This window comes from Chlorocebus sabaeus, chromosome 10 (genome assembly GCF_047675955.1).
Source record: "Chlorocebus sabaeus isolate Y175 chromosome 10, mChlSab1.0.hap1, whole genome shotgun sequence".
Lineage (NCBI taxonomy): Eukaryota > Metazoa > Chordata > Mammalia > Primates > Cercopithecidae > Chlorocebus > Chlorocebus sabaeus.
The window spans coordinates 117,844,167-117,867,431 of record NC_132913.1 but is presented as its reverse complement, the minus strand read 5'-3'; the positions used below and the strand labels follow the sequence as shown (position 1 = coordinate 117,867,431).

The 23,265-nt window shown below is 40.9% G+C and overlaps 1 protein-coding gene across 1 annotated transcript in view; it reads right to left on the bottom strand.

Annotated features, from left to right (window-relative positions):
• SP140 (SP140 nuclear body protein) overlaps nt 1–23,265 on the bottom strand; it is an 82,964-nt gene that overhangs the window by 7,953 nt on the left and 51,746 nt on the right. Inside the window, exons 15-21 of the mRNA XM_073020131.1 lie at nt 19,792–19,857; nt 18,426–18,506; nt 15,735–15,809; nt 13,141–13,245; nt 10,978–11,120; nt 9,452–9,499; nt 6,330–6,371 (exon numbers count right to left, since the gene is read on the bottom strand). Of these exons, the coding sequence (XP_072876232.1) occupies nt 6,330–6,371; nt 9,452–9,499; nt 10,978–11,120; nt 13,141–13,245; nt 15,735–15,809; nt 18,426–18,506; nt 19,792–19,857 (560 nt within the window). The remainder of the gene's footprint in view (nt 1–6,329; nt 6,372–9,451; nt 9,500–10,977; nt 11,121–13,140; nt 13,246–15,734; nt 15,810–18,425; nt 18,507–19,791; nt 19,858–23,265) is intronic.

Genomic DNA, 23,265 nt, shown 5'->3' with positions numbered 1-23,265 from the left:
TGAGTATGTTAAACCATCCCTGCATCCCTGGTATGAAGCCCACTTGATCATGGTGGATTATCTTTTCTGATAGGCTGCTAGATTCAGTTAGCTCATATTATGTTGAGGATTTTTGCATCTATGTTCATCAGGAATATTGTTCTGTAGTTTCCTTTTCTTGTTATGTCCTTTCCTGGTTTTGGTATTAGGGTGACACTGGTTTCATAGAATGATTTAGGGAGGATGCCCTCTTTCTCTATCTTTTGGAATAGTTTCAGTAGGATTGGTATCAAATCTCCTTTGAAGGTCTGATAGAATTCAGCTGTGAATTCATCTCGTCCTGGCCTTTCTAGTGTTGGCAATTTTTTAATTACCATTTCAATCTCACTGCTTGTTACTGGTCTCTTCAGAGTTTCTATTTCTGCCTGCTTTAATCTAGGAGGGTGGTATATTTCCAGGAATTTATCCATCTCCTCTAGGTTTTCTAGTTTGTGCACATAAAGGTGTTCATAGTAGCCTTAAGTGATCTTCTGTATTTCTGTGGTATTGGTTGTAATATTTTGTTTCTAGTTGGGCTTATTTGGATCTTCTCTAGTCTTTTCTTAGTTAATCTTGCTAATAGTGTATCAATTTTGTTTATCTTTTCAAAGAAGCAGCTTTTTGTTTCATATATCTTTAGTATTTTTTTTTGTTTCAATTTCATTTAGTTCTTCTTTGATCTTTGTTATGTCTTTTCTTCTGCTGGGTTTGGGTTTGGTTTGTTCTTCTTTCTCTAGTTGCTTCAGGTGTGAACTTGGATTGTCTATTTGTGCTATTTCAGACTTTTTGATGTAGGCATTCAATGCTATGAACTTTCCTCTTAGCTTTGCTTTTTCTGTATCCCAGAGGTTTTGATAGGTTGTGTCACTATTATCGTTCAGTTCAAAGGATTTTTTCATTTCCATCTTGATTTCATTGTGGACCCAGTGATCATTCAGGAGAAGATTATTTAATTTCCTTGTACATGCATGGTTTTGAGGGTTCCTTTTGGAGCTTATTTCCAATTTTATTCCACTGTGGTCTGAGAGAGTACTTGCTATAATTTCAATTTTCTTAAATTTGTTGAGACTTGTTATGTGGCCTATCATATGGTCTATCTTGGAGAATGTTCCACGTACTGATGAAAAGGATGTATATTCTGCAGTTGTTGGGTAGAATGTTCTGTAAATATCTGTTAAGTCCACTTGTTCTAGTGTACAGTTTAAGCCCATTGTTTCTTGGTTGACTATCTATCTTGATGACCTGTCTAGTGCTGTCAGCGGAGTACTGAAGTCCCCCAATATCATTCTGTTGCCATCTATCTCATTTCTTAGGTCTAATAGTAATTGTTTTTGTTTTTGTTTTTGAGATGGAGTGTCGCTCTGTCGCCCAGGCTGGAGTGCAGTGATGCAATCTCGGCTCAGTGCAAGCTCCACCTCCTGGGTTCACGCCATTCTCCTGCCTCAGCCTCCTGAGTAGCTGGGAGTACAGGTGCCCGCCACCATGCCTGGCTAATTTTTTTTTTTTTTTTTTAGTGGAGATGGGGTTTCACTGCATTAGCCAGGATGGTCTTGATCTCCTGACCTTGTGATCTGCCCACCTTGGCCTCTCAAAGTGAGTAATTGTTTTACAAATTTGGGAAATCCACTATTAGGTGCATATATATTTAGGATTGTGCTAGTATCCTGTTGGACTAGTCCTTTTATCATTATATGATGTCGCTCTTTGTCTTTTTTAACTGTTGTCGCTTTAAAGTCTGCTTTGTATGATGTAAGAATACCTACTCCTGATCACTTTTGGTGTCCATTTGCGTGGAATATCTTTTTTCACCCCTTTGTCTTAAGTTTATGTGAGTCCTTATGTGTTAGGTGAGTCTCCTGAAGATAGCAGGTATATGCCCGGTAAATTCCTATCCATTCTGCTATTCTGTATCTTTTAAGTGAAGAATTTAGGCCATTTACATTCAACATTAGTATTGAGATGTGAGATACTATTCTATTCATCATGCTAGTTGTTGCCTGAATACCTTATTTTTTTCATTGTGTTATTTTTTAATAGGCCCTGTGATATTTATGCTTTAGGGGGTTCTATTTTGTTATATTTTGATGTATTGTTTTAAGATTTATAACTCCTTTTAGCAGTTCTTGTAGCACTGGCTTGGTAGTGTTGAATTCTCTCAGTATTTGTTTGTCTGAAAAAGACTTTAACTTTCCTTCATTTATGAAGCTTAGTTTCTTGGATACAAAAATTCTTGGCTGATAATCATTTTGCTTAAGGAGGCTAAAGATAGGATCCCAATCCCTTCTAGCTTGTAGGGTTTCTGCTGAGAAATCTGCTGTTAATCTGATAAGCTTTCCTTTGTAGTTTAGCTGATGTTTTTGCCTCATAGATTCTTTCCTTCATCTTGACTTTAGATAATCTGATGACTCTTTGCCTGAGTGATTATCTTTTTGTGATGAATTTTCCAAATGTTCTTTGAGCTTCTTGTATTTGGATGTCTAAATATCTAGAAAGGCCAGCAACGTTTTCTTTGATTATTCCCTCAAATATGTTTTCCAAACTTTTAGATTTCTTGCTGAGGAACACCAATTTTTCTTAGGTTTGGTCATTTATCATAATCCTAAACTTCGTGGAGGCTTTGTTCATTTTTTCAAAAGTTCTTTTTTCTTTGTTGGATTGGGTTGAGAGCCTTGTCTTCGAGTCTTGTAGTTCATTCTTCTACTTGTTCTAGTCTATTGTTGAAACTTTCCAGTGTATTTTGTATTTCTCTAAGTATGTCTTTCACTTCCAGAAGTTGTGACTGATTTTTATTTATGATATCTTTTTCTCTGGAGACTTTTCATCCGTATCCTGTATTATTATTTTAATTCCTTTAACTTGGTTTACACCTTTGTCTGGTGCCTCCTTGAGTAGCTTAATAATTGACCTTCTGAATTCTTTTTCTGGCAATTCAGAGATTTCTTCTTGGTTTGGATCCATTGTTGGTGAGCTAACATGATCTTTTGGGCGTGTTATAGAACCTTGTTTTGTCATTATCAGAATTGTTTTTCTGGTTCCTTCTCATGTGGGTAGACTATGTTAGAGGAAAGATCTGAAACTAAAGCGCTGCTGTTCAGATTCTCTTGTCCCACAGGGTGATCCCTTGATCTGGTGCTCTCCCCCTTCTCCTATGGATGGGGCTTCCTGAGCACCAAACTGCTGTGATTGTTATTGTTATTGTTATTGCTCTTCTGGGTCTAGTCAACCAGAAGAGCTACTAGGCTCTGGGCTGGTACTGGGGAGTGTCTGCAAAGGGTCCTGCGATGTGATCTGTCTTCAGTTCTCCCAATCATGGGTACCAGCACCTGCTCCAGTGGAGGCATCAGGGGAGTGAAGTGGATTCTGTAAGAGTCCTTGGTTGTAGTTTTGTTTAGTATGCTGGTTTTCTCAAATGCTAGTTATGCTAGCAGTGAAGTTGCTACTTGGACAGACTCAGGACCTCTGGTTACCCAGGATGTTACAGGCAGTATAATAGGCTATTGTATTCTCCTTCCTGGAGCAAGGTGGTTCTGTTATGAGTGGCTGTAATGACTTGAGTTGGCTGGCCTTCGGCCAGGAGGTGGCACTTTCAAGAGACCATCAGCTGCAAGTAATATGAGGGGGATACAAGCTTGACCTAAGTTCACTGAATAAGTACTCGGGTTTCTCAGGTGATGGGTGAGGTCATAGAGCTCCCATGAGTCCATGTCTTTTGTCTTCAGCTACAGGGGCAGGTAGAGAAAGATCATCAGCTGGGGGCAGGGTTAGGTGTGTCTGAGCTCAGATTCTCAGACAGGGCTTCTGTGGCCACTGTTGGGGATGAGATGGGTGGCTCGCAGGCTAATGGAGTTATATTCCAGAGGGGATTATGACTGCCTCTGCTGCTTCATACAGTTCACCAGATAAGTGAGGGAAGTCAGCAGTGACAGGCTTCACCCAGCACCCAGGCAGCCAGCAAGGCCAGTTTCATGCCCGCTATGGTGCCCAACAGCCAAGAAAGCCAAATTTATATCCAGGCCTCCTTTGCCTGGAGCTAAGATCTTGCCCCAGGAACAAGCGTCCCCACTGAGAAAGCAAGCAAGGCTTTCAGGTCTCACCCCTCCCTGCCTGTCATGGCTTCTGTGTTTATATCTGTACTTCAGGTTCACACCCCCAGATTCTGACCAGGGAAACTTGTGCTTGGTCAAAATTATCACAAAGTTCAGCTGGAAGCCTCCTTCTTCCCATGGCTCTCCCCAAATTGTACTGGCTGCCCTCCCCAAGGACTCCTGTGAGATAAAGTCAGAAATGGCTTCCCTGGGGACCGAAGTGCCTATAGGGGTCCTTGGGGAAGGCCCCTCTTCTTGCTGCTTATTCTACTTTTACATTTCACCCGGCTCTCTAAATTCATTTCAGTTCTAGGTTAGGTGAAATCCTTCTCCTGTGATACGGTTTCCCAGGTTCATCAGTGAGGATATGGGTTCAGAGGTGGACTTTTTCCTTCTCACACTTTGAGAACTCACAGTTTTTCGGCTGTCTCACAGAGTTTGCAGTGGCAAGTCACTTCTTTTAAAGGGTGTGTGACTTCCTTCAGTTTTGCTGGTATATTCCTGCAGTGGTTCTTGGAGCAAAAGTTCACAATGTGAGTCTCAACACGCTGTTCTGTCCATCCGAGTAGGAGACGCAAGTTAGTCCTGCCTCCTATCTGCCATTTTGTTCTCCAAACCCATATATTTTCAAGAAGAGATTTGATTTCTCTGGTTCTTTTGTTGTTGACCTGGCTGTACATTAGACTCATCTCAGGAGAGTATGTAAAATGCTAATGTCCTGAACCCAACACCAGAGATTCTGAATCACTGGGTCAGGGTTGAGGCACAGGCACTGATATTCTTCTTTAGGTGACAGAATAGGTAATTCTATATATCAGAATTGGTACATCTGGGGATCTTTAAAAAATCCTAATGTTCAAGTCATACATAGTCCAGAATGATTAAATTAGAATTTCCCCAGAAGTGGGATCCAGGAAACAATATACTTTTAAAGCTCTTCAAGTGATTCCAGGCTGCAGGACAACATGAGATTCAACCTGAACAAAGTCTGGTTATGGAGGCATGGGGATATAACAAGTCAATGTCGTTACTGGCCTTGGAAAAATTATTAACAGTGACCATACTTTTGCCGGAACTTTTTCCCTCTTCTCCCCACACATATCTGGCTGTGGGCTGTGAAACCTAAACCTCCATGCCTAGTCTATCCAAAATCAACCACACAAACACTGACTTCCAGGGCTGTTTTAACTTTTGAAAAGGCCCTCAGTTGGCCGGACATCAAAATCAGTGTGGATAAGACCTAAATCTTGTTGGAGGATTGCTTTGGAGGTAAAGTGCATATAAAACTACTTGAGCATCCCTCCTCTGTTAAGTATCATGTGTCAGTGCTATTGCATGATATTCTATGTGAGTGCTATCCCCCAGCGTTGTGCAAGAAGGTGACCCTGCCTAGAACAGACATCTCATTGCAATGAAAAGAATCAAACCATGATTTCATTTAGAGAAGGGACTCATCCATGATTTTGGCAGAACCCAAAACAGGCAGTCATATAGCAAGCAGAGAATGGATGGGGGCCATGGGATCAGAAGGTTTGCTTAGTACTGAGCACCAGATAAGCAGTCAAGTTAAATGACTCAGGATTTGCTAGGTCATGCTGGTTTCAGTCCTAACCACTCAGCACGCTAATGGCTTACCTGAGACCATCCATAGGAGCTCTGCAAAGGACCCCTCACCCTGTATGTACTCCTTTACAGGGCTAATGGCAGGATCCACACCTTGAACATAATAGCCCAACCTGGCCTGTTCCTTCTGGCTGATGCTTATGACCATCTTCAGCTCTACCTGCAACTTGGAGTGCATTTTGGGGACTTTCCCTTTCACCCACACCCCTTACTTGAAAATGTTGTTATCCTTTCACATTTGTTCCTTCCCCCTACTCACCAGGCCAGCCCTACCCATTACCACTTCAAGCTCTGTCTCAAGAGACCTCAGTGGTATAGAGCTCATCCTCCTACACTCACTCTCCAGGGGAAATAAGGAAATAAGGACATTGGAAGGTTTCTACTGAAACAGATGGAAAGGGTGCTTTCACACTGAGACATCCAAGGCCCAGGCACATCTACCTGGCTTAGGTGATGCATCTGGCATTCTTTGATCATCACACACAGCAACATACTCCAACTGAGACTGAACATGCTTCAGGGAACAGCAGTCATGACACAGAACATATCCCTGGAGAAAGGAGTGGAATATTCTGGGGGTCATAGTTCAGAATTTATACTTACACAAGGGTCAACCGAGGTATTGTTGTGAGACTTCAGTATTCTCTATTGAAAAAACAGAAAGATTGATTTACAATATTGAATGTAATGTTTCCATCTCTCACTTGTTTAAATTTAAATAGTCATCTTTGAAGGGATTCAGGAACCAGTTGTAAAAAAATAATTGGGAAGAGAAGAAGACGAGAAGACCTGCAGACTGGGATGGCTCCAGTGGTTTAAGTTCCTAAGTAAGCAAACTGAAACCTGATATAAACAGTAAAATGAAACTAGAGACTTTACCAACTAGAATCTGCCATCTAACCTCTAATTATCATCTTTCCATGATAACCCAGTAAATTTAGTTTTTCTGACTTACTCCTTTGTTGGCCTCACTGTCTGGGCTGCTGCAGCAGAGCTCTCTGAACCTCTTCTTGTTCTGAGTGCTGCCCAATTCATGAATCACTCTTTGCTCAAATAAATGCTATAAATTTTATTTTGTCTAAAGTTTTACTTTTTTAAACAGCCTTCCCTTTACCTCATATCTGATTTTTGGGGCCTATATATCTACTGAGAGAATAAAAAGTGCCCAAGTACTACTGTTCAGCCCAATGCAAGTCCCATTCCCTGCAGGGAGTCTGGACCTAGTTTGCACAGGCCAATTCAGAGAAACTACTTGTCCTCTTACTCCAAGGGGCCCTCAGGCATATTTCCTAAACTTGGCCTTTGTGTCATCCCACCCAGAGGAGTTACAATAATAATCAGGCTGAGGACTTATCCCCCACAGCCTCCTGGGATCACAGGGCCCAGAGTCCCAGAGAAGAAGAACACTACTTTTTGCAGCTCCCCTAGGGACACAGCCCTGGTGATAAAATGCCTCCAAGGTCCTCTGTGCTGTAGCTCTTTTTCCTGAAAGTCTCCCGCTCTCCCTTCTATCCAAATCACAAAAAGATGTCAGGTTGTCTGACTTTTCAGAGGTAACCCACTATATTTATTTAGATGGCTTTTGGATATCCATTGCATGACTTGGCATCCTTCCCTTCTGGGATACAGGCAGCTTTAGCTTCTATCTGTAGCCCAGGGAACAGAGGCCATAAACAAGTGTGATTCAAAGGACAAGCACTTGAGAGGTGACCTTGTCACTGAATGCCTCTCTGACTGGCCTAGGATCTCCAACCCAACCCAGTTGCAATTCATCCATGTTGACAATAAATTTAAAACTTTTTTTCTGAGACAGAGACTCTGTCACCTAGGCTGGAGTGCTATTATGAAATCACAGCTCACTACAGCTTTGACCTCCCAGGCTCAAGTGATCTTCCCACCTCAGTCTCCTGTGTAGGTGGGACTACAGGTGTGCACCATAATGCCAGGGTAATTTTTTTTTTTTTTTTTTTTTTTTTGGTAGAGATGGTATCTCACTATGTTGCTCATGTTGGTCTCAAATTCCTGGGCTTAAATGATATTCCCACCTCAGCCTCTCAAAATGCTGGCATTATGGGCTTAAGTGACCATGCTTGGCCGAAATAATTTTTGAGTTCAATCTTCTGTAATGGTCATTGGCATTTCGTAGGTATTTGATAATCATATGTTGAATGGGTGAATAAATGAATATTTTTTCACTTAGAAATTACTAGAGGCTCTCAAGTAAACATTAGCATACAATGATTATTCTGGGTGAGTGTATCATATTGTTTTGCAATACCTCAGCTGTGACCAAAAGGTTTATGTGGCCCTTGTCATGAGCTAAGATGCCATCATGTGGCAGTGGTAGTGACACTGAAATTTCCCAAAGCCAAATGGCTCTGCCAGAAGCTCTGAGAGGCACAGAGGACCCATGGAGTTCATAATGGATTGTGGATCTGCCACTTAAGGGACGTTCTGTTCTCCCCCATGAGGAGACACAACATATAGGGGCAACTGCAGCCTGTTGCCGCTAAGTGTTGAACCCCAGAAGAGGGGGAGAGTCGGTTGGTTGGAAATGTCCAGCTCATTTGGGTCATCCAGGCTGAGTTACTCTTGGCACCTGGGGAAAGGTAGCGATGCTGGTCTTCAGTATACTCACTGAATAGGTGACGTAATAGTTTCCCTTTGGGAAACCCAGTGGATGAAATATCTCAGTGGCTGAGAATTCAAATCAGCCACTATATCTGATCATATAAATGCCTGAATCCCAGGTTCCCAATGGAATATGAAGCTCAGTGGCTAGCTATGTGTGAGCTGTTTTAGAAATCTGTGAATGTCTTGAATGCGCATTTCTACCTGAAGTGCATAAGGATGATACTTTTCTCTTCCCCCTCCTCAAGTTCTCATTCAAACCCAGTCTTGGAAAAATCATCACCTTGCCCTGAATCTACACTGCACTTAATCTATTTGTTTGTTGAGTTCTTCAAGAGAGGGAAAAATCACTTTCACAGATAAAAAGCAGGTCTGCACAGTCCCTCTGGTAGAGTCAAAGAGGTGGCATCAACATAAAAGATTTTCCTGGTCAGCCCCTTCTATAAAATACATTTGCCTCTGGAGATCTTTGTCCTCGGTGGCACCATTGTGGTAACAGGAAATAATTTCATCTTGAGAAGACATTCTGTGTGTCTGTGTGTACGTTTTTTTGGAAGGTGAAAGAGAATGTGAAGGATCAGAAAAGAAATATTCTTTTTGTTGCTTATTTCATGAAATGATATATGGTTTCATGTATGTCTCAAATGGATGTGAGCAAACATCTGCTCCATCCTATTTCACTAAAGTTAGAAAATAGTAACTTCAATGAAAAAAATCTGAATTCTGAGTTGAAGATGATCCTCTCATCTTATTATGAAATATTTTATGTATCCCATGACCATGTTTGACTTTCCAACTTTGACACCCTTAAAACATCTGCATCTATTGCTAAAACACATCCAGGAGGTCCATTTTGATGGCTCCTTATCATCTTCAAATAAAATGATTGATCCAAAGAGGACCTAGCTTTATATACATTTAGCATTGAAATTAGCAACTCTGAAGGAATACATGCAAAGTGTATTTTAAGGTGGGTAGTGATGAAGGTGAAAGCTTAATTATATTTACGCAATTTCAGACCCTATAAAATAAGATTTTGTGCATGTTAAATCAGTTATGTGACATGAAGCTGTAGAAAGCTATGTAATAGTCACCTTTTTTTTCCTGGAATATATTCTTGGAGAATGAGGCAGAAATCCATTCTGAAAGACAAAAAGATTCAGGTATATGGTCAGCCTGTGTTTCTGTTTTGTGAGTCTGGCATTTCCAACCTCCTCCCAAATATTTCTACCTCAGTGTTCCACTGCCAGCTCAAACCCAGGGTGTCTAATGAGAAACCATCTCCCTCTCTTCACCTGTGCTTCTTCTAGACTTCAATCAATAGAAGCCAGAAAAGCATCTTCAGGACCATTTTCCCTTCTCTTGTGCTTCTTTCCTAAGTCCTAAGGTTTTCCTTCACAATCTCATACCACCTATCACCTCTTTTCCAGTCCCACCAGTGCCACTCCAACTGGAGTCCCTACACCACAGCTATCCAAGCAGCACACACTTATTAGCTGCTACTGGGTATCAGTAACTCTGATCAATCTTGGGCACATGAAGATGGGAAAACCTAAAGGGGTCTACAGACAAAAAGCACTCACAAAAGAATAAATATAAAACAGTGAATGAAAGGCCTTAGTAGAAAGGCCTTAATAGAGGGCTCAGGGGCCCTGGGAAGTGATGACCCATGGCCAGGTCAATGAACATTCAGGAAGGGGTCACACTTGAACTGAGCGTTCTGAATTGAGTATAGGTTTGCTAGGGGGAAAGCCCCATGGCTGTCTAAAATACTGTTTTACGGCCGGGCGCGGTGGCTGTTGCCTGTAATCTCAGCACTTTGGGAGGCGGAGGAGACCTCCCACTGGACACCAGGAATTCAAGATCAGCCTGGCCGACATGGCAAAACCCCATCTCTACTAAAAATATAAAAATTAGCCTGGCATGGTGGTGCACGACTGTAGTTCCAGCTACTCGAGAGGCTGAGGCACAAGAATCACTTGAACCTGGGAGGCGGAGGTTGCAGTGAGCCAAGATTGAGCCACTGCACTCCTGCTTGGGCAACAGAGTGAGACTGTCTCCTAAAAATAAAATAAAACATTGCTTTAAATGTCATTTCCAATCCTAGAAGATTTCACTGAATCCTTGTTATCTCAATTAGAGGTTTAAACTCCTTAGCCTAGCATTAAAGCCCTCCACAAACTGCCCCAATTGTTAAAGTATACCTAATTGCTCACAATCTGTGCTACCTAAATCCACAGAGCTACTTTTGCCATGGTTCTGGTTTGCATGGCATTCTGGCTTTTATGCCATTCTTTCTCTGAAGTGTCTTCTTCCACTGCTTGACTATCAACTCCTTTCTTTCTTTCAGTGCACAAAGCTGTCTGCATGCACCCTAGTCAGAAGGACCCTTTCCTCCTTCAAGCTGCTGAGCCTACCCTGATGGAGCTCCTGGTACAACATGGATGTGTTGCACTGTAGTGTGGTTACGGATATGGGGTCCCTCTCTCCTGAGTGAGAGGATAAACCCACTGGCATCAAGGCTTTAGCAATAACCTAACAAATATTTGGTGAATAAACAGTCTCCTCATTATTAGGGAACAAGAACGGACACAGGTCTGGCCCCTTGTCATTGGAATACCTCTATCAGCCATCGTAGGGGCCACCCGCCACAGCGCACACTCAGCTTCCAGTTCTTTGATCTTGCGTGGCCTCCTTTGATTTCAAATTCCCTGGGGGTGAACCAATTTCCATCCTCACTCTGTATACACTTCACCAAGATTCCTGTAAGACCAGGGTAAGTTGATTCTGAGCCCTCTTTGTTCCCAGCACTCAGACTGTGGCCACTCACCACACTGGATCTAGAGCCACCCAATTTCTGATCAAGATCAATAGCAGGAGGGCCTGGCCTTCCCTCTCAGACTTCAGAGGCCCCAAATCCAGCCTGAAAGTCCCCTCTAAGGATATTTCCTGGTGGGGGTGCACATTTCTTTGACCTTCATCCATGAAGAAAGTGATGGTTGTCAACAAGAGCAACCTTTTAAGCATTTCAAAAGCACTTACAGAAGGAAAAGCAAGTAATTCTGAAAGATCAGAGGGTTCCAATTTTCTATTCAAATTTGGAAGTAGAGATCAGGCCTGAGTCTCCAGATGGCTGTGAGGGCAATGTTGGAGACAGAATCCTCAACTCGTGGCTATGGTCTCAGATGGGTGCCCTGTGGCTCAGGGGTCACTCCAGCAACATCTGCATTCTCAATTATAACATGTTTTATGCAGTTTAGTGGCATTAGTGAACAGAGATTTTCACACCCCTGCAATCGTGGGTAGCTGATATTAAAAAACTAATTGTGAAATGTTATCCAATAAAAAATTTAATTTATATATAAAAGATAGTCACATGCTCAATACCATTAGCCATTAAGGAAACACAAAGCAAAACCACAATGAGATACCATGTCACACCCACTAGGATGATAAGATGACTGTAATAAAAAAAAGACAGACAGACGATAACAAAGTTGGTGAGCATGTAGAGAAATTGGAGCCTTCACACACTGCCAGTAGGAATACAGAATAGTGCAGCCACTGTGAAAAACACTTTGGTGATTCCTCAATGAGTTAAACATAGAATTACCATATGATGCAGTAATTCTTCTCTTGAATATATACCCCAAATAATTGAAATATGTTCACACAAAACTTGTCACACAAATGTTCAGGACAGCATTATTTATAATAGCCAAAGAGTGAAAATAGTTCCAAATGATGAGTTTATAAACAAAATGTGGTATATCTATACAATGAAATATATTATTTGTCAATAAAAGAAATGAAGTACTAATACATTCATTATAGATGAACTTTGAAAATACCACAACCAGTGAACGAAGGCAGTTAGGAAAGGGCATGTATTATAGAATTCCATTTCTAGAAAGGCCTACAATAGGCAAACTTAGAGAGCAGAAAATAGATTAGTGGCTGCTTAGGTGGGAATGGGCATTGACTGCTAATTGACATGGGCTTTTTTTTTTAGTGTGGAACAAATTGTTCTAAAATTAGACGATAATGATGGCTGTACAATTCTGTGAATATACAAAAAAATAGTTGATTTGTACACTCTAAGTGGTGAGTTGTATGATATGTGAACTATATCTCAGTAAAGCTGTTTAGAAATAGTCACAATGCAATAGACATTTTTGGGCAAAGTTTTATAATTTACAGTAAAAACATGTAAATTTACATATTTTATATCAATATGTAAATTAATTCTCACAGCTACATCATGAGGCAGGTTTCTTATTATTGTTCCCTCTCTTGGATGAGAAATTTCAGGTTCAGAAAGGTTCCCTTCTCTATTCAGAATGGAACAGTCACTCCTGGCACAGCCAAGGCTGGAACTCCGGCTTCGTGATCCCAAATTCTGTGATCATCTTCCTATACCAAGCACCCTACCCTGGTGATGGCACTCCAGAACGGAGAGAGAATATGAAGGTCGAGGTTGAAGGCCTCTTCATTTTTCTGTCTGATTCAAAGTAAAATACGTGACATTTTCCATCTGTGAACTGACGTTCCTGCACTTCTCTTTGGTTCTTTGGGCAACCCCTAACACTCCATGTGCAAGTCAGCATCTAATGGGTGTGATTTCTTAAAGTCTGAAAACATCATCTTAGAAATCCCTTCCTCGTTCCCTCAAGCCAAACTGGGGCCGAACTCCTTGAATGATGTGTAATTCACACGATAATTCCCCACTACTTGTGATGCCTTCAGATAGGAGCTGCAATTTAAAGAAGACCATGAAACCCACCTTGTTTCAATTTCTTCTTATGTAAAATTCCCTTCACCCCACCACAGGTCACCGGAAGCAAAGGAGCCTTTAAATCCACAGTTTCATCTTTGTGCTTTCTTGAAGCTGAAAGAGAGGATTTCTTCATTCTGTTTCACTTTGCAAAGGCACGTCCCCCCTCCCTCCCTACTGAGGTAATTCCTAGAAAGACACAAGGGATACTTAGGAAATTCTATTCCAAAAACCTCTAGAGTTTCAAAGTCTTTCTTCCAAGTGGCATTTTTGATACATAATTACAGAATGTCTACCCCAATTTCACCTTTCAAATTTCATACAAAATAGAATACTTTAGCAGAGAACTTAGACTTCAGTAAAACTGGTTTAACTCCTAATCTAGTAAGCTCCACTGATTCTTATATGACAATGAAACGCAGTTGCTGTCACTGTTCTGACAGGAGCTCTCCAGCTATGCTGCTTTGCTGCAGGTAGGTAGCCTTAGATGAAGCCAGAGATCATATTCAGTCTCCCAATTTGAGCACTGACGGGGCAAGCAGGGACAGGGTAATGATAGGATAACCTAATGGAGATGATGTCTGCCTTCTATTTTTGTTCTCTGCTTTAGTTCATTTTTCCATCCTGTCAGCTTTCCCTGTAGCTGACAGAAGAGCTCAGGGAGCTCTAGAATAATCTGAAAATTATATGGGGTGGCAGGTGGGGGACTGGAGACCTGATTTCACAGAGAAGGGGGTGTAAAGTCTTCAAAGGAACTCCAGGAGGGTGAGCAGTGAATCCTTCCCTTCCAACCAAAGGTGTAGGGCCCGGCATGGTGGCTCACACCTGTAATCTCAGCACTTTGGGAGGGCGAGGCAGGTGGATCACTTGATGTCAAGAGTTCAAGACCAGCCTGGCCAACATGGCAAAACTCCGTCTCTACTAAAAATACAAAAATTAGCCAGGTATGGTGGTGCCCACCTGTAATCCCAGCTACTTGGGAGGCTAAGTCAGGAGAATTGCTTGAACCTGGGAGGTGGAGTCTGTAGTGAGATCACACCACTGCACTCCAATCTGGGCAACAGAAGTCATGATAAACAGGGGAGCTGTCCTTCGTCCTGAGACAAATTTTTAGAAAGGCAGACTATTAGGACTGGGATGGACTAATAAGAAAGATGGTTGGCCTTCCTACAGAATGGAAGAAAATTTTTGCAATCTATCTCTCTGACAAAGGGCTAATATCCAGAATCTACAAGAAACTTAAAACAAATTTACAAGAAAAAAACAACCCCATCAAAAAGCGGGCAAAGGATATGAATAGACACTTCTTAAAAGAAGACATTTATCCAGCCAACAAACACGAATAAAAGTTCATCACTGGTCATTAGAGAAATGCAAATCAAAATTACAATGAGATACCATCTCAAGCCAGTTAGAATGGCAATGATTAAAAACTCAGGAAACAACAGATGCTGAAGAGGATATGGAGAAATAGGTACACTTTAACACTGTTGGTTGGAGCATAAATTAGTTCAACCATTATGGAAGACACTATGGCGATTCCTCAAGGATCTAGAACCAGAAATACCATTTGACCCAGCAATCCCATTACTGGTTATACCCAAAGGATTAAAAATCATTCTACTATAAAGACACACACACATGTGTGTGTTTATTGCAGTAGTGTTCACAATAGCAAAGACTAGGAACCAACCCAAATGTCCATCAATGATAGACTGGATACAGAAAATGTGGCACATACACACCATGAAATACTATGCAGCCATAAAGAAGAATGAGTTCATGTCCTTTGCAGGGACATGGATGAAGCTGGAAATCATCATTCTCAGCAAACTAACACAGGAACAGAAAACCAAACATCACATGCTCTCACTCATAAGTGGGAGTTGAACAAGGAGGACACATGGACACAGGGAGGGGAACATCACACACCAGGGCCTCTCGGGAGTTGGGGGCTAGGGGAAAGACAGCATTAGGAGAAATACCTAATGTAGATGATGGGTTGATGGGTGCAGCAAACCACCATGACGCATGTATACATATGTTAACAAACCTGTACATTCTACACAGGTATCCCAGAACTTAAAGTATCAAAAAAGAAAAAGAAAGAAAGATGGTTGGCCTAATTCATGCTCTTGCTTTCCAGATGAGAAAACTGAGACAAATAAACTCAAGGGATCAGCCTAAGCCCACACAAAGAAAAAGAAAGTCTTAGGACACAGATCTCTAATCACAACTCTGTTTCACCCTTAGTGTACAACCTGTGGCTTTCTGTGTAGCCAGAGGAAGGTCAGCTAAATCACTTATGGGTTATACCTTTTATATGGCAATGAACTATCTCCAGCCTTGAAATTTATCATTTCAGTGAAAGTAGCACTTTAGTGGCCCCTGGGTCCCTGGGGTCTGGTTGTAGATGCATCACCAACTTACCTCCTTCTTTCCTTGACACATTTTGGAAAATGACTAAATAGGATAAATTTCTCACTAGTTACTACAGCTTCATAAAACAATTAAGGAAATGGGTTCATTACTGAAAGTACAGTGTACTGCACAGGAAATTAGATGTTTAGTTATTGAAAGTACATTCCTCTTTTCTTCTTTACCTCTTGATCGGACTCTTTTCTGTGGAGCTCTGTCACTCTGAGTGAAGTGGGTTCTAGGTTTGCCTCTCTTTCTCCCTGAGAAAGTAGAATAATATAATCACAGTCATTTGTGAGAGTCTGTATTACACATATTACAGCTTTTCAAAAATTCCATTTAAATGTAACTTTTCAAAAGCCTGTTTAATGTATAAATAAAAAGATTTAAACCCTAGCCTTTAAGGTATGAAGAATCAGATAGCTAATATTAGGGTCACTTTATATTTCATTTTCCTATTCTTATATTAGGAAAAAGACTACTTGAAATCAGTATTTCACATATATCTCAAGCAAAAGTATAAATGCTTCATTCCATATTTTGAAGGTTGATTTCATATTTCATTTCAAATATATATATTTGAAATATATATGGCATATAATACATGTTAAACACTTACACGTCCACTAATTTATTTAATCTTTGCAAGATCAAAATGATAATTATTGTCATTAGAGAAACAAAAATATTCAGAGAAAATTGACAAAACTACAAAATTAAGTGAAGGCATTTGGGTTTCTCTTAGCAGAGACAAAAATAAATGACAGTTCTGTGAGTTAAGGGAAACCCTATTAGGTGTTCCATAGGTGAGATGTATGCTGCACATATCACATTGAGGGAAGATATTCGTACCTTTGTGCTGAAAGTAATAGTAACTGTGACCAGGGCTTTGTCCACATGGCTTTGGAAAAAAGAAATATTGGGATTTAAGAAACTAATCAGAAGAAAATTAATCATGAGGAATGGGTAGAATTGAGACTTCCGCAGCCTTCATTCCAAATGGTAGTTAAGGATTGACATGGCAGACGCTGCGGCCGACGAGGTTCTCCCGTGTGCATGTTAATTGGCTGTGGGTGGGCATCTCAAGGTTTACTATTGTTCAAATGTGTTTTATTTTCCAAGGCAGGAAAGCAAAATGTTCCTTCCTTCTTGTGTTGAATGTCCACCATCCAATGACCACCATCTGGGGGTGCTGGTCAGGGTCATGTAGGCCCATGAGGAAATATTTTTCAGCCTACTCATTCCTAAGTACTATAAATTCTAAGCATATCATGAGCATATTCGGCCACCAAAGTAAAAAAGAGCAACCAGACCCAAAGTGGACCTATGGCTTGGAAATGAGAGTTTCATAGGCAAAATTGAGAAAGTCCCAAGCAAGTAGGTTGAGTTGAGCACCCACATCCTAGGACAATGCATTAGTCCATGTATGCAACCATAGAAAGAGTTAGTGGAACTGATGATGCCAGGTTCAGCCTTTCACTCACATCCAGGTTGTAGAAGTAAAGCTCTATTTTCAAAATAAGTCAAGCTGTGATGCCTGACCCCTCCCCTTCCCTTGCAGGGCAGTTGATGAAAGCATCTCATGGAAGAAAGAGCTAGTGATTGTGCATCAACCACTTGTACTGTCATTTCACGGCTGCACCTGTCAGGCAAGACACCTCCACACTCTGATCTCACCCTTCTCTCTCACCTCCTCAGTCCTGGATGGGACCAAGCCAACAGCTATGGAGGGGGGTAGGGCCAAGAGAGAATAAGAGAAGACACTGACCATGTCACCCCCAACTATATGTGTTCCAACTAAGGCTTGCCCAGGTTAAAGGAGGGAAGGTGCTTTATTGTTTTTGGTTTTGGTGTTTTTTTTTTTTTTTTGCCTTCATCATGAAGTCTCCGTTAATACTTTTTTTTAAAATTATACTTTAAGTTCTAGGGTACATGTGTACAACATGAAGGTTTGTTACATGTGTATACATGTGCCATGTTGGTGTGCTGTACCCATTAACTCATCGTTTACATTAGGTATATCTCCTAATGTTATTCTGTCCCCCCTCCCCCAACCCCACGACAGGCTCCGGTGCGTGATGTTCCCCTTCCTGTGTCCAAGTGTTCTCATCGTTCAATTCCCACCTATGAGTGAGAACATGCGGTGTTTGGTTTTCTGTTCCCGTGGATGCTGAAGAGGATATGGAGAAATAGGAACACTTTTACACTGTTGGTGGGACTGTAAACTAGTTCAATCATTGTGGAACACAGTGTGGCAATTCTTCAAGGATCTAGAACTAGAAACACCAGTTGACCCAGCCATCCCATTACTGGGTATATACCCAAAGGATTATAAATCATGCTGCTATAAAGATACATGCACACATATGTTTATTGTGGCACTATTCACAATAGCAAAGACTTGGAATCAATCCAAATGTCCATCAATGATAGACTGGATTAAGAAAATGTGGCACATATACACCATGGAATACTATGCAACCGTAAAAAAAGGATGAGTTCATGTCCTTTGTAGGGACATGGATGCAGCTGAAAACCATCATTCTCAGCAAACTATCACAAGAACAGAAAACCAAACACCGCATGTTCTCACTCATAGGTGGGAACTGAATAATGAGATCACTCGGACACAGGAAGGGGAACATCACATACTGGGGCCTATTGTGGGGTCGGGGGAGCAGGGAGGGATAGCATTAGGAGATATACCTAATGTAAATGATGAGTTAATGGGTGCAGCACACCAACATGGCACATGTACACATATGTAACAAGCCTGCACATTGTGCACATGTACCCTAGAACAAAAAGTATAATAATAATTAAAAAAATGTATTGACCTGTAGGGCAAAGGGAAAGCAGCACAAACTTTATCTTACCCCTAATCTTGGAAAGGCCTTTCAGATTCAAGTTCGCCTTCTTTTCATTCGAGACCACCTGACCATCGGCTTTGCTGTTTTCTGGGGATAGGCAGGGGAACATGTATTAATAGAACTGGGCAGAAAAACTGACAGGCTGGACCAAAAGCAAGTGAGGGAGTCCTGGGTTTCATTCTGGATCCCCTTTTTTCAGACACTCAGACAAGGAACCTCAAGCAGGTGTCCAGAGCATTTTCTGCTTTTGAGATTGTCGACTTTTAAGTTACACACAGGATTTAATTGTACATTGAAGTCTCTTAGAATTTGTCTACATACACACAGACTTAAATGAAAATGTTATCCAAACAAATTTTCAATTTGAAAACAGCCATTCTTAAAATGCATGCAGCCCCTTTTTTTTTTCCTTTCCAAACAAAGCTGTCACATCCACCAACCAGGCAGCCACATCAACTGGCAAGATTGGTAAAAATTAACGATTTTCAATAGGACGCTAAAATCTTACTATTTTAGATCCACTGATTCAAAATTGACAATCATTTAGAAAATGAGACTTAGCCTTTATCGTCTAGAAGAAAGGAAGTCCTCAGACCATGACTAAAATAAATTTCCAAGATTTTGGGGCCTGATTATAAAGAACATATGTATTTACAGGAAATTCAGAAAATAAAATGATATGAAACATCACCATCTGGAGATAGCCACAGATGAGGATGGCTATCTCCAGATGATGATCTGTGCAAAAATATTCTCCTAGTCTTTTCTTTTTGCATATATGTTACTTTTTGAATAACACTTTTTCATTAAAAATGTTGGAGATTTATAATATTTTAATACACACACGTACATTTGGAAACCACAAATAAAAATATAAACATCGCCTCTATTACACTGACCAAATGTAACCACTACATATATTTTTATGAATGAACTGTCATCCACTTTTCTATATTAATGTCTCTTTATATGTACAGATAAATAATTACATGTGCATATATCAGGATACATAAAAATATACTTCAGAAGTATAAATTTCACATCAAATATGGTTATACATATATTTATTTTTACAATTGTGCACACATACACATACACCCTGATTTCTTCATTTGGTCCTCTTAGGAATGTCCTTCCAAATTAATAAAAATTTCTTGAGCTAGGAAAGAAAGTCATACTGAGGATGATAACACCATTTTGTTGAAGCCATTGCATTCTCAGGCCTCTTTGTCACAGCCTGTTAGTCTACATCCTAACTGATACAGGAGGTACAGAACTCTCCTGGCCCTCGGGAACTGCAGGCTTTCAAGAATACAGTGGGCAGTGCCCTAATAAACTCAAAAGCTGTAATGACTTCACTTTGCCTGCTTACCATTTTGTTGGACATTTTTCTGCATTCTCCTTCTTACTCTGGTCCAGCAATGCCCCCTCTTTTTCCCTTCAAACCAAAGAGAATAAAGTTAATTATGCTGTGGTATAAATATAATTCTTTGAATTTTATATGCCAGTAAGATTAAAGATTTTTTTTCATACTTTGGTCCGCAGGAATGGGGCAAAATACTTTAGGATCAGTGTAGCAGTGTGGAGGTTGAGTACAGAGTTATATTTTACCTCTGCATGAGCCTTGGGCCATAGGCTTTGGAGAGACTATAGGAGATGACCTTCCTCGAAACAAAATTTTTAATAGAAAATTAACTCTTGCTGGCACCTTAGAGTGAATGATAACTGCTGTTTCATGTTCCTTTTTCAAGTGTTTGTTGTGTAAATGCAAATGTGCAATGAGAAGGCATCCCCCTTGAAGCTGATGATGTTATAAATAATATTCTATATTGGAAGTTGGGAGATATTCTGAACTTGATGTGGCGAGTTTTCATCATGTAATTACATACTCATTATAGACTCCCTATATAATTTCATTAAATAATAGCAGCAGTGCCTCCACACTGTCAGCCCTCCTTCAGGCTGCAGAGCAGCTGACTCCAGGAACGCTATTGTGACCCCAAAAACTCATCAGTGTCCTGAATCTGGCTGTCTGGACCATTTGCAGTCTGATGTGCCCTTTATCAGAAAAGTGACTCCACAGTGCACTGCCTTTCTGACTGTCCCTCATCTCCTCCTGTCCGCACACTGTGGGAGGGCAGTAGGCTCACTGAAGGGAGCAGCCCCCAGAAAGGGATCATCTCCTTCCTGGATAGTGACCAGGACAGAAGTGGTGGGGATTGCAAGTGTTCTGTAGACCTATCTTGAAGATTCAGGATTCTGTTGTGACCATTCCTAGGGATGATGCCTCATCCTTTCCCCTACCAGCCTGCTGGGTATGGCCTTCAAAGAGCCTAGGGATTCAGATTTAACTCCAGACACATTTTATGAAAATGCTTTTCCTCTACTATCTAATTTTGTAGATGCAAAGTCTAAGTGAGAAAAGGAAATGATTAGGATAAAAGATGAAGGTACAGCCACTGGAATGGTATAGCAGATTTTGCAGCAGTGAAGCAAGAGCAAAAATCCAGACATCTAAAGAGGTATGGGAGAAAAAGGAGCATTGGTGATATCTGTCTTTCAGAAGAACCCAAGGATCCTTTGTCCAGAAGGAAAACACCCTGCTCCAGTGCTCCCACCTCTGAGAATGCTGAGTCAGCCTCTCTGCCCCAGCCTTGAGATGGCAGGGGCTGGGTCCAGCCTCTGAGGTCCCACATTGAACCCTCTAGACATTGTCCCTACCACTATTCTCAGTCATTTGTTAGAGGGGGGCTGTGACCTGGTTGGTGTCATGGACAAATAGGACAGATTGGAGAGACTGTCCTCAAGCAGTCCCCCCAACATGCCCACCCCTCCCTAGCCACACACACAAACAAATCAAGGATGAACAGAACTGGGAACTCCAAGGCTTACAGCCAGCCAGGAACCACGTAGGAGACACTGTTCACCTTCCTCCTTACCAATGTACATACCACTCAAGGAAGCCCAACAGTTGTGTACACTTTCCTTCTGGGAGCCCCACGTGTGCCCTGGGGATTGTACTTCTTGTATGAAAGCTAGGCACTAATTGCCTCCCTCATGTAAGGACTTGTACCTTAGAGGTGGTCATAAGGGACCTAAATCATTTACAGTTTATGAAATGTGTGTGGGTACGGGTGTGTGTGTAGATATGGGGTCTCGCTATGTTGTCCAGGCTGGTTTTTGAACTCCTGACCTCAAGTGATCCTCCTGTATTGGCCTCCCAAAGTACTGGGATAACATGAGTGAGCCACTGCACTGGGTCAAAATTTGTTAAATGTTGTAGGAAAAAAATTGAATGGATGTGGACCCATGGGTCCAACTATCAGAGTGACTGACAGGGTGGTGTCTTCATGGGGAAATTTGCCAGAAGCAAAAATGTGGGGTGAATTTGGTGGAAGGCCATTCTCCATGGCATTTCTACATGCCTCAGAGTATCACTTCAAGGATATTTGAATAGCAAAGCAGTCTTGGAAGCTAGAGATCATGTAGCCTCCAGATTATAGGGCAAATGTATCCCTGACCACTATAAAATGGACAACATCTCCCTCCTTAGACATTTTCCAGAGGAGATGCCTCCAGAAGAGATTTGCTTAAGATCCCCAGAGGAGATTTGCTTAATATCCCCAGAGGAGAGTTGCTTAAATTCCAGCTAAAAAGATAATGTCTCCCTCAGAGGTAAGGTTTGGGTAGGTTTGCTGTCAGTCCCCTTATAAGCCCATAGGTTTCCTCAGTGAAGCATTCTTCTACTGCAGCACACACCTGTGAGTGCAGCATCCACCTGGGCTTGCTCTGCACCATCCTTTTCATGGGTCTTGGGGGGAAAGAACTGATGTGTCTACTCTATATCCCAGCAATTTTGTTCCTAGGTATTTAAGCAAGAGATATGAAAAAACAGGAAGATTCCTACAAGAATGTGCTCAGCAGAGTTTTCATAATAGCAAAAAACTTTAAAAACTCGAGGTGTCCATCAATAGAATTATAAACAAAATTTGGTATATCCAGATAATGTACACTACTTAGCAATGAAAAAGAACAAACTACTGAGACATCCAACAATATGGATGAATCTCAAAAACATGCTGTGTGAAATAAATCCCACTCTAAAGAGAATATGCTATAAAACCTTACTTATATAAAGTTTTTAAAAACCCAAATTATCATAGTTAAAAAGAAGAGTAGTGATTGCCCTGATGGGTAGTGGGTGAGATATACCAGATAGGGCATAAGGAAGCTTTCCAGGTGATGGTCATGTTCTGTATCTTGATAAGAATTTTGATGGTGAAGAAAAAGGCAGTTACAAGAACTCATCAAATGGTATACTTAATACTCGTGCATTTCATTGTAAATTTTATCTTAAGAAAAGAATTCTAAATAAATATTGAACTCTAGTTAATGATACACATGCCAACGTATTTGAGGGGGAAGAGTGCTAATGTCTGCAGCCTTGAAATGTTTCAAACTCGACCACCAGTTAGTGAGTGGATAGAGAAATGCATAGATGAATAGAAAAGTGATAAAGCAGGAATGATACAATGTTAATTGTGAATCTATGTGAAAGTATACTGATGTTTAGTATACAATTCTCCCAAGTCTTCTGTATGCTTAAAATTTTCGTGATTAAATTTTAGGGAAAAAAAGCTTTTAGAGAGAAAGGACAGAATATTTACCAAGAAGTTACAGTTAGTTACAATAAGAAAATAATTTTTATTAGCCACACCATAGATTCCAGAAAATAATATAGTAATCACTTTACTATACTGAGAAGAAATAAATTATTGACCTAGAAGTTTTAATGTAGCTAAGAAGTTCTATCAAAGTAAAGACAAAGTTGTACATCCAACACTTA